Source organism: Dipodomys spectabilis, unplaced genomic scaffold (assembly GCF_019054845.1).
Source record: "Dipodomys spectabilis isolate Male_0828 unplaced genomic scaffold, ASM1905484v1 ptg000124l, whole genome shotgun sequence".
Lineage (NCBI taxonomy): Eukaryota > Metazoa > Chordata > Mammalia > Rodentia > Heteromyidae > Dipodomys > Dipodomys spectabilis.
Window position 1 is genome coordinate 936,304 of NW_024870801.1, and position 12,818 is coordinate 949,121.

The 12,818-nt window shown below is 69.7% G+C and overlaps 1 protein-coding gene across 1 annotated transcript in view; it reads left to right on the forward strand.

Moving 5' to 3' along the window:
- The window catches only part of Gpc1 (glypican 1), a 29,634-nt gene extending 17,257 nt beyond the window's left edge, over positions 1-12,377 (forward strand). The window contains exons 2-9 of the mRNA XM_042689056.1: positions 6,782-6,940; positions 7,195-7,586; positions 8,050-8,215; positions 10,540-10,670; positions 10,750-10,869; positions 10,996-11,129; positions 11,295-11,470; positions 11,872-12,377. Of these exons, the coding sequence (XP_042544990.1) occupies positions 6,782-6,940; positions 7,195-7,586; positions 8,050-8,215; positions 10,540-10,670; positions 10,750-10,869; positions 10,996-11,129; positions 11,295-11,470; positions 11,872-12,104 (1,511 nt within the window). The 3' untranslated portion in view covers positions 12,105-12,377. The remainder of the gene's footprint in view (positions 1-6,781; positions 6,941-7,194; positions 7,587-8,049; positions 8,216-10,539; positions 10,671-10,749; positions 10,870-10,995; positions 11,130-11,294; positions 11,471-11,871) is intronic.
- The last annotated feature ends 441 nt before the right edge of the window (positions 12,378-12,818 follow it).

The following is a 12,818-nucleotide window of genomic DNA, read 5'->3' on the forward strand; positions in this document are numbered from 1 at the left end:
GGGGCTCTGGATGAAGTGGGGGGGGGTCAGTGGCATGGCCCTGGAGCGTGGGGGGTTCTGGATGAAGTGGGGGGGCAGGGGCATGGCCCTGGAGCGTGGGGGGTTCTGGATGAAGTGGGGGGCAGGGGCATGGCCCTGGAGCGTGGGGGGTTCTGGATGAAGTGGGGGGTCAGGGGCCTGGAGCGTGGGGGGTTCTGGATGAAGTGGGGGGCAGGGGCATGGCCCTGGAGCGTGGGGGGTTCTGGATGAAGTCGGGGGTCAGGGGCATGGCCCTGGAGCGTGGGGGGTTCTGGATGAAGTGGGGGGCAGGGGCATGGCCCTGGAGCGTGGGGGGTTCTGGATGAAGTGGGGGGGCAGGGGCATGGCCCTGGAGCGTGGGGGGTTCTGGATGAAGTGGGGGGGCAGGGGCACAGCCCTGGAGCGTGGGGGGTTCTGGATGAAGTGGGGCGTCAGGGGCATGGCCCTGGAGCGTGGGGGGTTCTGGATGAAGTCAGGGCGTCAGGGGCATGGCCCTGGAGCGTGGGGGGGTTCTGGATGAAGTTGGGGGGTCAGGGGCATGGCCCTGGAGCGTGAGGGATTCTGGATGAAGTTTGGGGGGCAGGGGCATGGCCCTGGAGCGTGGGGGGTTCTGGATGAAGTGGGGGGGCAGGGGCATGGCCCTGGAGCGTGGGGGGTTCTGGATGAAGTGGGGGGGGCAGGGGCAGGGCCCTGGAGCGTGGGGGGTTCTGGATGAAGTGGGGGGCAGGGGCACAGCCCTGGAGCGTGGGGGGTTCTGGATGAAGTGGGGGGCAGGGGCACAGCCCTGGAGCGTGGGGGGTTCTGGATGAAGTGGGGCGTCAGGGGCATGGCCCTGGAGCGTGAGGGATTCTGGATGAAGTTTGGGGGGCAGGGGCATGGTCCTGGAGCGTGGGGGGTTCTGGATGAAGTGGGGGGGGGCAGGGGCATGGCCCTGGAGCGTGGGGGGTTCTGGATGAAGTTGGGGGAGTCAGGGACATGGCCCTGGAGCCTGGGGGGTTCTGGATGAAGTGGGGGGGGTCAGTGGCATGGCCCTGGAGCGTGGGGGGTTCTGGATGAAGTGGGGGGTCAGGGGCATGGCCCTGGAGCGTGGGGGGTTCTGGATGAAGTGGGGGGCAGGGGCACAGCCCTGGAGCGTGGGGGGTTCTGGATGAAGTGGGGGGGCAGGGGCATGGCCCTGGAGCATGGGGAGTTCTGGATGAAGTGGGGGGGCAGGGGCATGGCCCTGGAGTGTGGGGGGTTCTGGATGAAGTGGGGGGGCAGGGGCATGGCCCTGGAGCGTGGGGGGTTCTGGATGAAGTGGGGGGGCAGGGGCATGGCCCTGGAGCGTGCGGGGTTCTGGATGAAGTGGGGGGGCATGGCCCTGGAGCGTGGGGGGTTCTGGATGAAGTGGGGGGGCATGGCCCTGGAGCGTGGGGGGTTCTGGATGAAGTGGGGGGGGCAGGGCCCTGGAGCGTGGGGGGTTCTAGATGAAGTGGGGGGTCAGGGGCCTGGAGCGTGGGGGGTTCTGGATGAAGTGGGGGAGGGCAGGGGCATGGCCCTGGAGCGTGGGGGGTTCTGGATGAAGTGGGGGGGGCAGGGGCATGGCCCTGGAGCGTGGGGGGTTCTGGATGAAGTGGGGGGTCAGGGGCATGGCCCTGGAGCGTGGAAAGCACTCCCCTAGATCCTCACCAGTTCACCTTCTCCCTCCCGCGCCCTCTGCCTGCACCTGCCTTTTCCCCCCCGGGGGTTTCTGGACGTGGGGCAGGTGGGGGGGGGGGTGAGGTCAGTGGGAGGCTGGTTGGCCCGGCCTGCTCACCCCGCCCTCTACAGCAGACCGGGGATGGGACGGCTCCCAACCCCTTCCGTCCAGCACCTGCAGCCCAAGCCTCAGCGTGCGGCTCTGCCCTGCAGCGGGCCTGGGGCAGCCTGGCCCAGCCTGCCCGGGGCCCTCAGGCCGGCGTCCGGGCTCTGGCTCCGTGTCTTCACTCCCGTGTCTAGAGGAGGGAGGGAGGGCCGGGGGCTGTGCTGGGGCAGCTGGAACAGCGCGGGTCACCCGGCTGGCTGGGCCAGGAGCAGACGCTGGGAGGCCACAGAGAGAGCCTGCTTGATGGCTGGCCCAGGGGCTGAGGAGCCCGCGCCCGGGGGAAGGGGGGCAGCTCCCCGGGAGAGCCCGCGCCTGGGGGGGGGGGGCAGCGTCCTGGGAGAGCCCCGCGGGGGGGCAGCGTCCCAGGAGAGCCCGCGCCTGGGGGGGGCAGTGTCCCAGGGAGAGCCCCGCGGGGGGGCAGCGTCCCGGGAGAGTCCGCGCCTGGGGGGGGCAGTGTCCCAGGGAGAGCCCTGCGGGGGGGCAGCGTCCCGGGAGAGCCCGCGCCTGGGGGGGGCAGTGTCCCAGGGAGAGCCCCGCGGGGGGGGCAGCGTCCCGGGGAGCCCGCGCCTGGGGGGGGGCAGCGTCCCAGGGAGAGCCCCGCGGGGGGGGGGGGGGCAGCGTCCCGCGAGAGCCCCGCGGGGGGGGGTAGCGTCCCGGGGAGCCCCACGGGGGGGGCAGCGTCCCAGGGAGAGCCCCGCGGGGGGGGGCAGCGTCCCGGGGAGCCCCGCGGGGGGGGGCAGCGTCCCAGGGAGAGCCCCGCGGGGGGGGGCAGCGTCCCGGGGAGCCCCGCGGGGGGGGGCAGCGTCCCGGGGAGAGCCCCGCGGGGGGGGGCAGCGTCCCGGGGAGCCCCGCGGGGGGGGGCAGCGTCCCGGGGAGCCCGCGCCTGGGGGAGCAGCGTCCCGGGGAGCCCCGCGGGGGGGGGCAGCGTCCCGGGAGAGCCCCGCGGGGGGGGCAGCGTCCCGGGGAGCCCCGCGAGGGGGGCAGCGTCCCGGGGAGCCCCGCGGGGGGGGGGGCAGCGTCCCGGGGAGCCCCGCGGGGGGGCAGCGTCCCGGGGAGCCCCGCGGGGGGGGCAGCGTCCCGCGAGAGCCCCGCGGGGGGGGCAGCGTCCCGGGAGAGCCCCGCGGGGGGGGCAGCGTCCCGGGGAGCCCCGCGGGGGGGGGGCAGCGTCCCGGGGAGCCCCGCGGGGGGGGGGCAGCGTCCCGGGGAGCCCCGCGGGGGGGGGGCAGCGTCCCGGGGAGCCCGCGCCTGGGGGGGGGGCAGCGTCCCGGGGAGCCCCGCGGGGGGGGCAGCGTCCCGGGGAGCCCCGCGGGGGGGGGGCAGCGTCCCGGGGAGCCCGCGCCTGGGGGGGCAGCGTCCCGGGGAGCCCCGCGGGGGGGGCAGCGTCCCGGGGAGCCCCGCGGGGGGGGCAGCGTCCCGCGAGAGCCCCGCGGGGGGGCAGCGTCCCGGGAGAGCCCGCGCCTGGGGGGGGGCAGCGTCCCAGGGAGAGCCCCGCGGGGGGGGCAGCGTCCCGGGAGAGCCCGCGCCTGGGGGGGGGCAGTGTCCCAGGGAGAGCCCCGCGGGGGGGGCAGCGTCCCGGGAGAGTCCGCGCCTGGGGGGGGGCAGCGTCCCAGGGAGAGCCCCGCGGGGGGGCAGCGTCCCGGGAGAGCCCGCGCCTGGGGGGGGCAGTGTCCCAGGGAGAGCCCTGCGGGGGGGGCAGCGTCCCGGGAGAGCCCGCGCCTGGGGGGGGGCAGTGTCCCAGGGAGAGCCCCGCGGGGGGGCAGCGTCCCGGGGAGCCCGCGCCTGGGGGGGGCAGCGTCCCAGGGAGAGCCCCGCGGGGGGGGGGGGGGGCAGCGTCCCGCGAGAGCCCCGCGGGGGGGGGTAGCGTCCCGGGGAGCCCCACGGGGGGGCAGCGTCCCAGGGAGAGCCCCGCGGGGGGGGGCAGCGTCCCGGGGAGCCCCGCGGGGGGGGGCAGCGTCCCAGGGAGAGCCCCGCGGGGGGGGCAGCGTCCCGGGGAGCCCCGCGGGGGGGGCAGCGTCCCGGGGAGCCCCGCGGGGGGGGGCAGCGTCCCGGGGAGCCCGCGCCTGGGGGGGCAGCGTCCCGGGGAGCCCCGCGGGGGGGGCAGCGTCCCGGGGAGCCCCGCGGGGGGGGGCAGCGTCCCGGGAGAGCCCCGCGGGGGGGGTAGCGTCCCGGGGAGCCCCGCGGGGGGGGCAGCGTCCCGGGGAGCCCCGCGGGGGGGGCAGCGTCCCGCGAGAGCCCCGCGGGGGGGGCAGCGTCCCGGGGAGCCCCGCGGGGGGGGCAGCGTCCCGGGGAGCCCCGCGGGGGGGGGCAGCGTCCCGCGAGAGCCCCGCGGGGGGGGCAGCGTCCCGGGAGAGCCCCGCGGGGGGGCAGCGTCCCGGGGAGCCCCGCGGGGGGGGGGGCAGCGTCCCGGGGAGCCCCGCGGGGGGGGCAGCGTCCCGGGGAGCCCCGCGGGGGGGCAGCGTCCCGGGGAGCCCCGCGGGGGGGGGGCAGCGTCCCGGGGAGCCCGCGCCTGGGGGGGGGGGCAGCGTCCCGGGGAGCCCCGCGGGGGGGGGGCAGCGTCCCGGGGAGCCCCGCGGGGGGGGGGGCAGCGTCCCGGGGAGCCCCGCGGGGGGGGCAGCGTCCCGGGGAGCCCCGCGGGGGGGCAGCGTCCCGGGGAGCCCCGCGGGGGGGGCAGCGTCCCGGGGAGCCCCGCGGGGGGGGGGCAGCGTCCCGGGGAGCCCCGCGGGGGGGGGGTGCAGCGTCCCGGGGAGCCCCGCGGGGGGGGGGGGGGCAGCGTCCCGGGGAGCCCCGCGGGGGGGGGGGTGCAGCGTCCCGGGGAGCCCCGCGGGGGGGGGGCAGCGTCCCGGGGAGCCCCGCGGGGGGGGGCAGCGTCCCGGGGAGCCCCGCGGGGGGGGGGCAGCGTCCCGGGGAGCCCCGCGGGGGGGGGGGGCAGCGTCCCGGGGAGCCCCGCGGGGGGGGGGCAGCGTCCCGGGGAGCCCCGCGGGGGGGGCAGCGTCCCGGGGAGCCCGCGGGGGGGCAGCGTCCCGGGGAGCCCGCGCCTGGGGGGGGCAGCGTCCCGGGGAGCCCCGCGGGGGGGCAGCGCCCTGCATTTCTTGGGCCCATGGCCTTGGCTCCCTTGCATCTCAGCATCTTGGCTGCGTAGTCTCTGCCGCGGTCCCTCCCTTGCTTTCTCTGGTCTTTGCGCCCCAGCGAAGGGCCACACTGCGGTGCGCGGGGGGCACTCTGCTTGGGGGGGCGGGGAACGGGGGTCCCAAAGGAAAGGGCGGCGGCCCCTTCTCTCCCGCATCACAGCCCTCAGCTGGCACAGCTGCGCCTCCCCGGCGGGAAGAGGAAGGGGGAGCAGGAGCTCTGGGGGTGCTGCGTGCCTCCCCAAGGCATCCACACGGTAGCCCCAATCCTCCTGACCCCCACTGGACCAGACGCCACCCCCCCCCCCCCGCCCCCACGGGCCCTGACCATGCGGACTCCAGAGGGCTCTGGACCTTGACACCGGCGCCTGGGGTCCCGCGGGCTCAGAACAGCCCCGGATGAGAGGGCCGCGGCTGTGCCCCGTGCCCTCCCTCCTCTTCCTCCCCCCCTCCCCCCACCCTGCCCATGAGGTCTCTGCCCGCCCGACACATGCCCCCACCCCTGCCCTGCAGCGGAGTCCATTGGGAGGACGGGGCAGGGACTCGGACCCTCCTTGAGTCCCCTACACACTGCTCTTTCTGGGGTGCTGACATTCCCCACACACACACACTGCTCTTTCTGGGGTGCTGATGCCACACACACACACACTGCTCTTTCTGGGGTGCTGACGTGCCCCCCACACCGCTCTGTCTGGGGTGCTGATGTGCTGCCTGTGGCGTGTGCCGCGCTGGCTCACTCAGCCTTGGGAGCATGGCCGGGTCTGCCCTCCCCGCCTTCCCGTGGGAGCTGACCATCCATGGACGGCCACTCTGCCCCTTCCAGCTGTGGCTGGGAGCAGTGGCTTTGCGGCCACACACTGGGCCTAGCCCCCCTCCCGCCCTCCTCCTCCCAGCCAGAGGAGGGGACCGGGGCGGACAGGCGCCCGTGGCCGCCCCCTCCAGCCCTGCCTCACACTGGCTCAACTTCACCGTACTCTGGCGTCAAAATCACCGTCTCACGGGGACATCTCCCGGGTCTCCACTGACTCCAGCCCCTTTGTCCAGCCAGGCCCCTGCCTCCACCTCCCCTCGGTGCTGGGCAGGCCAGGCCCTCCCGCAGGCGTGTGAAGGGGCAGATGGGCTGAGGGGCTCTTGTTTGCTTGACCCCCTGGCTGGAACCTCCCTCCCTTGAGCTCAGAGGGGACACCCCTGTCCCCCGAGGAAGCTGTCCCCCACGCCACGGCTGGCCCTGCATCCTCCCTGAGCGGGCGTCACGAGGCGCCTGCGGGCTGCCCTGGCCCCATGTGGGGAGTGAGGCTGTCCCCGAGGGCGCTTCCTGCTGGAGCGGGCCCTCCGTGGGCGGCCTAGGGCGGCACGGAGGAGCTGCGGGAGCGCCGCTGAGGCTGGGCGGACTGGGCGGGATCGGGTGCCTCAGTGGTGGCCGGGCCTGGCGCCCTTTGGGACTGGTGTGGAGAGGAAGTCTGACTCCTCCGCCATCCCTGTTCCTGTGCCTGAGCCACAGGCACCTGCCAGGCCTAGAAGCTTCCACGCTGAGCCTGGGTCTGGAGGTCCCCACCTCCTCCTCAGCTCCCAGACGAGCTCTGGGCTGAGACGTTGGGACGCGCTGCACCACACCCCGTGTTGGAGATCATCCTGTGCTGACACCGAGGCACCCACGGACCCCCACCCCCAGGGCCAGCACCAAAGGAGCCGGGCCGGCTCCCCCTGCCCAGTGCCTCCAGCGTCACCCAGAGCCCGGCCCGGCCCGGCTTGGATGGAGCTGCTTCTCGGCTGCTCACGGTGCCCTTCCCGACAGGCGAGCACCTGCGCATCTGCCCCCAGGGCTACACCTGCTGCACCAGCGAGATGGAGGAGAACCTGGCCAACCGCAGCCGAGCCGAGCTGGAGACCGCACTGCGCGACACCAGCCTGGCCCTGCAGGCCGCCCTGGCTGCCCAGCTCCGCGGCGTGGACGGTGAGTCTGCGCCAGACATGCCGGTTGCCCGGCAGGAACGCCAGGCCGAGCTAACCCGGCCCTCTTCTCCTCAGAGTCCCAGAGCCTCCGTGACACGGCCACCAAAGCCCCAAGGCCACGGGGCCCTGACGTGTCCGTGAGGGCGGGGGCGGGTGTCCACAGAGGACCTGGGGTGGGCCCTCCGGTCAGCGGTGGTGGGGCGGGCGGGCGGGCCACATGGCGGCCGAGGCCTCAGCCCCCTCCCCTGTGCACAGACCACTTCCAGCAGCTACTGAACGAGTCGGAGCGCAGCCTGCAGGACGCCTTCCCCGGGGCCTTCGGGGAGCTATACACGCAGAATGCCGCTGCCTTCCGGGACCTGTACGCAGAGCTTCGCCTCTACTACCGGGGCGCCAAGCTGCACCTGGAGGAGACGCTGGCCGAGTTCTGGGCGCGGCTGCTGGAGCGCCTCTTCAGACAGCTGCACCCCGGGCTGCTGCTGGCCGATGACTACCTGGACTGCCTGGGCAAGCAGGCCGAGGCCCTGCGGCCCTTCGGGGACGCCCCGCGGGACCTGCGCCTCAGGGCCACCCGCGCCTTCGTGGCCGCCCGCGCCTTCGTGCAGGGCCTGGGCGTGGCTGGCGATGTGGTCCAGAAGGTGGCCCAGGTGCGCACTGGCCGGGCCCTGCCAGCCTCGTCCACCGGGGCTGAGCCTCCCGCCCTGGGCCTCTGTGGGGATGTCTGCTCATAGCACAGCCTTGGCCTGAGCATCCTTCTGGCTAGCCGCTCGGCTTGGGGAGGGCCTGGGAACCTGGGGCTGGGTGTGGAGCCAGCTGCAGGGCTCAGGATAGACGGGCAGCAGAAAGGAGAGACGTGCACGGGACACGTCCAAAGGGAGGCTCCAGCGGCCATCTCGCTGTGGTGAGGCCCACATCCCTCCCAGCCCCAGGGATGACCCCCCCCCCCCCATCTCAGGTCCTCACCTGCTTGGGCAGCGGTGCAGCTTCCTGGCAAGGGCTTCTTGGAGGTCCTCGCAGCCCCGGGAAGGACTGGGCTGGACGGGTCTCTGCAGATCAGGCAGCGCCCGCCGGGGCTGCCAGGCGGGCTCAGGCTGCCCTCCCTCCCCCCAGGTGCCTCTGGGCCCAGAGTGTTCCCGGGCCGTCATGAAGCTGGTCTACTGTGCCCACTGCCTGGGCGTTCCTGGCGCCCGGCCCTGCCCCGACTATTGCCGAAACGTGCTGAAGGGCTGCCTTGCCAACCAGGCCGACCTAGACGCCGAGTGGAGGAATCTTCTGGGTGAGTGCCAGCCCGACCTGGGGGCTCGGGCCTGCATCACGAGGGGGGGCTGTGAGGTTGGGGGGCAGATGTCTTGCCCTGGGGGCTCCGTGGGGTCAGAACCCTTCACCCTGCCCTCTGAGCAAGTGCCCAACGCGCATGATGCCAACATGTGACCTCCAGCATGCCAGCACATGGCAGACACCTGCATGTGCAAGCATGTGTGTGCATTGACAGTGAATTGAACATGCATGTCATGCAGACACCTATGTGTGCTGGCGTGGTCCAAGCATGTGCATGTGACAAAGTGAGTGGAACCCACGTCACGCATGAACTAGCATGCATATCTATCTGCTGGTAGGAGACAGCCATTACACACGCATACTGGCGTATGTGGGTATGTGGCTGGTGTGAGTGGTTAAAAGCCACCGTTACACATGGACACCATGAGGTAAACATGTAGGCTAACAGTACACCTGTGCCAGTGCACACGTGATGGCATGTTGGGAGCAAGACTGTGAAACTGAGGGCTGCGGCCTGCACTGTGAGTGTGGTTCACAGGAGCCCCACTGACCTAGGCCTAGACTACTAACATGCCTGTGATTGTGTGCACGCAGCTCCTGTCACAAGTGCTCACGGGGCTGGGAATGTAGCTTAGCGTAGAGGGCTTGCCTGGCATTAATGAAGCCCTGGGTTCCATTCCTCAGTACCACATACACAGAAAAAGCTGGGAGTGGTGCTGTGGCTCACGTGGTAGAGCACTAGCCTTGAACAAAAGCAGCTCAGGGACAGTGCACAGGCCCAGAGTTCAACCTCAAGACTGACCAAAAAATAAAACATGCTCATTGCTAATGTGCATGTGTGCACTACTGTCAGCTGCTCATTACTAACATGCATGTGTGTGCACACTACTGTCAGCTGCTCATTACTAACATGCGTGTGTACACTACTGTCAGCTGCTCATTGCTAATGTGCACATGTGCACACTACTGTCAGCTGCTCATTGCTAATGTGCACATGTGTACACTACTGTCAGCTGCTCATTACTAACATGCGTGTGTGTACACTACTGTCAGCTGCTCATTGCTAACATGCATGTGTGTGCACTACTGTCAGCTGCTCATTGCTAACATGCATGTGTGCACACTACTGTCAGCTGCTCATTGCTAATGTGCACATGTGCACACTACTGTCAGCTGCTCATTGCTAACATGCATGTGTGTGCACACTACTGTCAGCTGCTCATTGCTAATGTGCACATGTGCACACTACTGTCAGCTGCTCATTACTAACATGCGTGTGCACACTACTGTCAGCTGCTCATTGCTAATGTGCACATGTGCACACTACTGTCAGCTGCTCATTGCTAATGTGCACATGTGTACACTACTGTCAGCTGCTCATTACTAACATGCGTGTGTGTACACTACTGTCAGCTGCTCATTGCTAACATGCATGTGTGTGCACACTACTGTCAGCTGCTCATTGCTAATGTGCACATGTGCACACTACTGTCAGCTGCTCATTACTAACATGCATGTGTGTGCACACTACTGTCAGCTGCTCATTGCTAATGTGCACATGTGTACACTACTGTCAGCTGCTCATTGCTAATGTGCACGTGTGTGTACACTACTGTCAGCTGCTCATTGCTAATGTAAATGTGTGTATACACTGTCAGCTGCTCATTGCTAATGTGCATTGTGTACACCACTGTCAGCTGCTCATTACTAACATGCGTGTGAGTACACTACTGTCAGCTGCTCATTACTAACATGCACATGTGCACACTACTGTCAGCTGCTCATTGCTAATGTGCACATGTGCACACTACTGTCAGCTGCTCATTGCTAACATGCATGTGTGTGCACACTACTGTCAGCTGCTCATTGCTAATGTGCACGTGTGCACACTACTGTCAGCTGCTCATTACTAACATGCGTGTGTACACTACTGTCATCTGCTCATTACTAACGTGTGTGTGTACACTACTGTCAGCTGCTCATTACTAACATGCGTGTGTGTACACTACTGTCAGCTGCTCATTACTAACATGCATGTGTACACTACTGTCAGCTGCTCATTACTAACGTGTGTGTGTACACTACTGTCAGCTGCTCATTGCTAATGTACATGTGTGTATATACTGTCAGCTGCTCATTGCTAATGTACATGTGTGTATATACTGTCAGCTGCTCATTGGTAATGTGCATTGTGTACACTACTGTCAGCTGCTCATTGCTAACATGCACATGTGATGTGTATGAGCTACTGCTGTCCCATGTGTGTGATTTCTAACGTGTGCATGCGATGTGTGTGTGCACGCATGCCAACGCCTGTACCAGATTCCATGGTGCTCATCACGGACAAGTTCTGGGGCCCGTCGGGGGCGGACAGCGTTATCGGCAGTGTGCACGTGTGGCTAGCAGGAGCCATCAACGCCCTCCAGGACAACAAGGACACACTCACGGCCAAGGTGCGCAGGAGGGGGTGGCGACGCGGGGCATCCAGCTGTGGCCGCCCGGGACTGAGGGACCCCTGGGGTGTCTTCCCAGGTCATCCAGGGCTGCGGGAACCCCAGAGTCAACACTCAGAGCCCTGCGGCTGAGGAGAAGCGGCGCTGGGGCAAGCTGGCCCTGCCGGAGAAGCCCCCCACGGGCATGCTGGAGAAGCTGGTGAGTGACTCCTCAGCCACTCTGCTGGCCAAGGCCAGCCCAGCGAGGGACAGGGGGCAGGACAGGCAGCTAGCCCGGTCCTAGCCTGGTCCTAGGCTGCCCAGTGGCCTTACTGCTGTCTGGCAGGTGTCTGAGGCCAAGGCTCAGCTCCGCAACATCCAGGACTTCTGGATCAGCCTCCCGGGGACCTTGTGCAGCGAGAAGATGGCCATGAGCCCGGCCAGTGACGACCGCTGCTGGAACGGGATGGCCAAGGGGCGGTAGGTGCCACGTGGCCACGTCCCAGGCCGGACAGCACACTCCGTGTTTGGGGGCTCCCAATGTGGGTCCTGTGTGGGCTGCCTTTGTCCACGGGGGTTCTCGGGCTTGGGGGGAGGCCTGCCCGGGCCAGCGCGGTGACCAGGTGCTCCGTCCCCCACCCACAGGTACCTCCCCGAAGTGATGGGCGATGGCCTGGCCAACCAGATCAACAACCCCGAGGTGGAGGTGGACATCACCAAGCCGGACATGACCATCCGGCAGCAGATCATGCAGCTGAAGATCATGACCAACCGGCTGCGCGGTGCCTACAGTGGCAACGATGTGGACTTCCAGGACTCCAGTGAGCGCCGGGCGGGGCCAGAGGGTGTGCCGGGTGTCAGGCCCGCAGAGCAAGGGCACGGGGCTCGCAGCCGCTGCCGCCCAGAGCCTCAGCCCAGTGAGCTCTTGGGCCCTGCTGCTGCCGCTGCCGCTGCCGCTGCCACTGCTGCTGCTGCTGCTGCCGCCGCCGCCGCTGCTGCTGCTGCTGCTGCTGCTGCCGGGCTCTGGCCAGCCAGGAGGTCTCTCCATCTGTGGCCCCAGCAGGAGCAGCCGGGGGGGGGGGGGCAGCCAGAGGCAGGCCCACAGAGGGGGGGCCCCAGTCTCATGCCTGGCCACTGGGTCCTGGGTTCAAGACCCCTGTGTAGAAAGGACATCAGGTCCCGGGTTCGAGACGGGCCTGCTAGTGCCTCCTCTCCTCCCCAGGCGATGACAGCAGCGGTTCAGGTAGCGGCGGCGGCTGCCCAGATGACGTCTGTGGCCGAAGGGTCGGCAAGAAGAGCTCCAGTGCCCGGACGCCCTTGACCCACGCCCTCCCTGGCCTGTCGGAGCGGGAGGGGCGGAAGATCTCGGGGGCCTGCCGCTGCCAGCCCCGCCCCCTGCTCCTGCTCCTGCTCCCCAGCCTGGTCCTCGCGGTGGCCAGGCCGTGGGGGCGGTAACCGCCCCTCTGCTCTGAGGACTATGGCCGAGGACTGCCTTTGCCCACACATGCAACGGAGATATTTAACGGCCCTGGGCCTGCAGAGGCCCAGGACGGGGGACGGTGGCTGTGTGCTGGGCAGGGGGTATGGGGCCCTGGCGCCCCGGGTCTGGCCTTGCCTGCCTCCCTGGCTTTTAATTTTGTATGAGGTCCTCAGGTCTCCCGGGAGCCAGTGTCCCCTACAGCCATGTATTTCAGGGACCCCGGGGCTCCTCTGACTCCCCCACACACCCCAGGCCCATGGAGGGGGGGGCTGTCGGGGCTTCGGGAGCCAGTGCCTTCCTCCTGCCTCCCGTGAGGCTCCCTGCCAGCCCCGGGGGTGGGAAGCCCACCAGGCCCCCCCACACCTCCGCAGGAGCCCGCCGCCGCCACCGGGCAGCCCTGGCCCCGCGCTTATGCATGAGACCGTGCGCTCCACAGGGCCCGGCCGCCTGTGCCCGCCTGCACCAGCAGAGCCCAGGGGGGAGCCCCATGGTGCGGGCCCAGCAAGGCAGCGGCCCGTGCAGGCCCCCGGGGCCCCTGTGTGGAGGACGGGAGGCCTCTGCAGACAGCGCCACCCCCCACGGGCGGGCTCCCGGGCCTGCACAAGGAAGAGCCCCGGGAGTAAGCTGACCGCCTGGTCCCCTGCCCCACACAGATGGGGTGCCCACGCCAGGGCTTGGGGCGCCTGGTG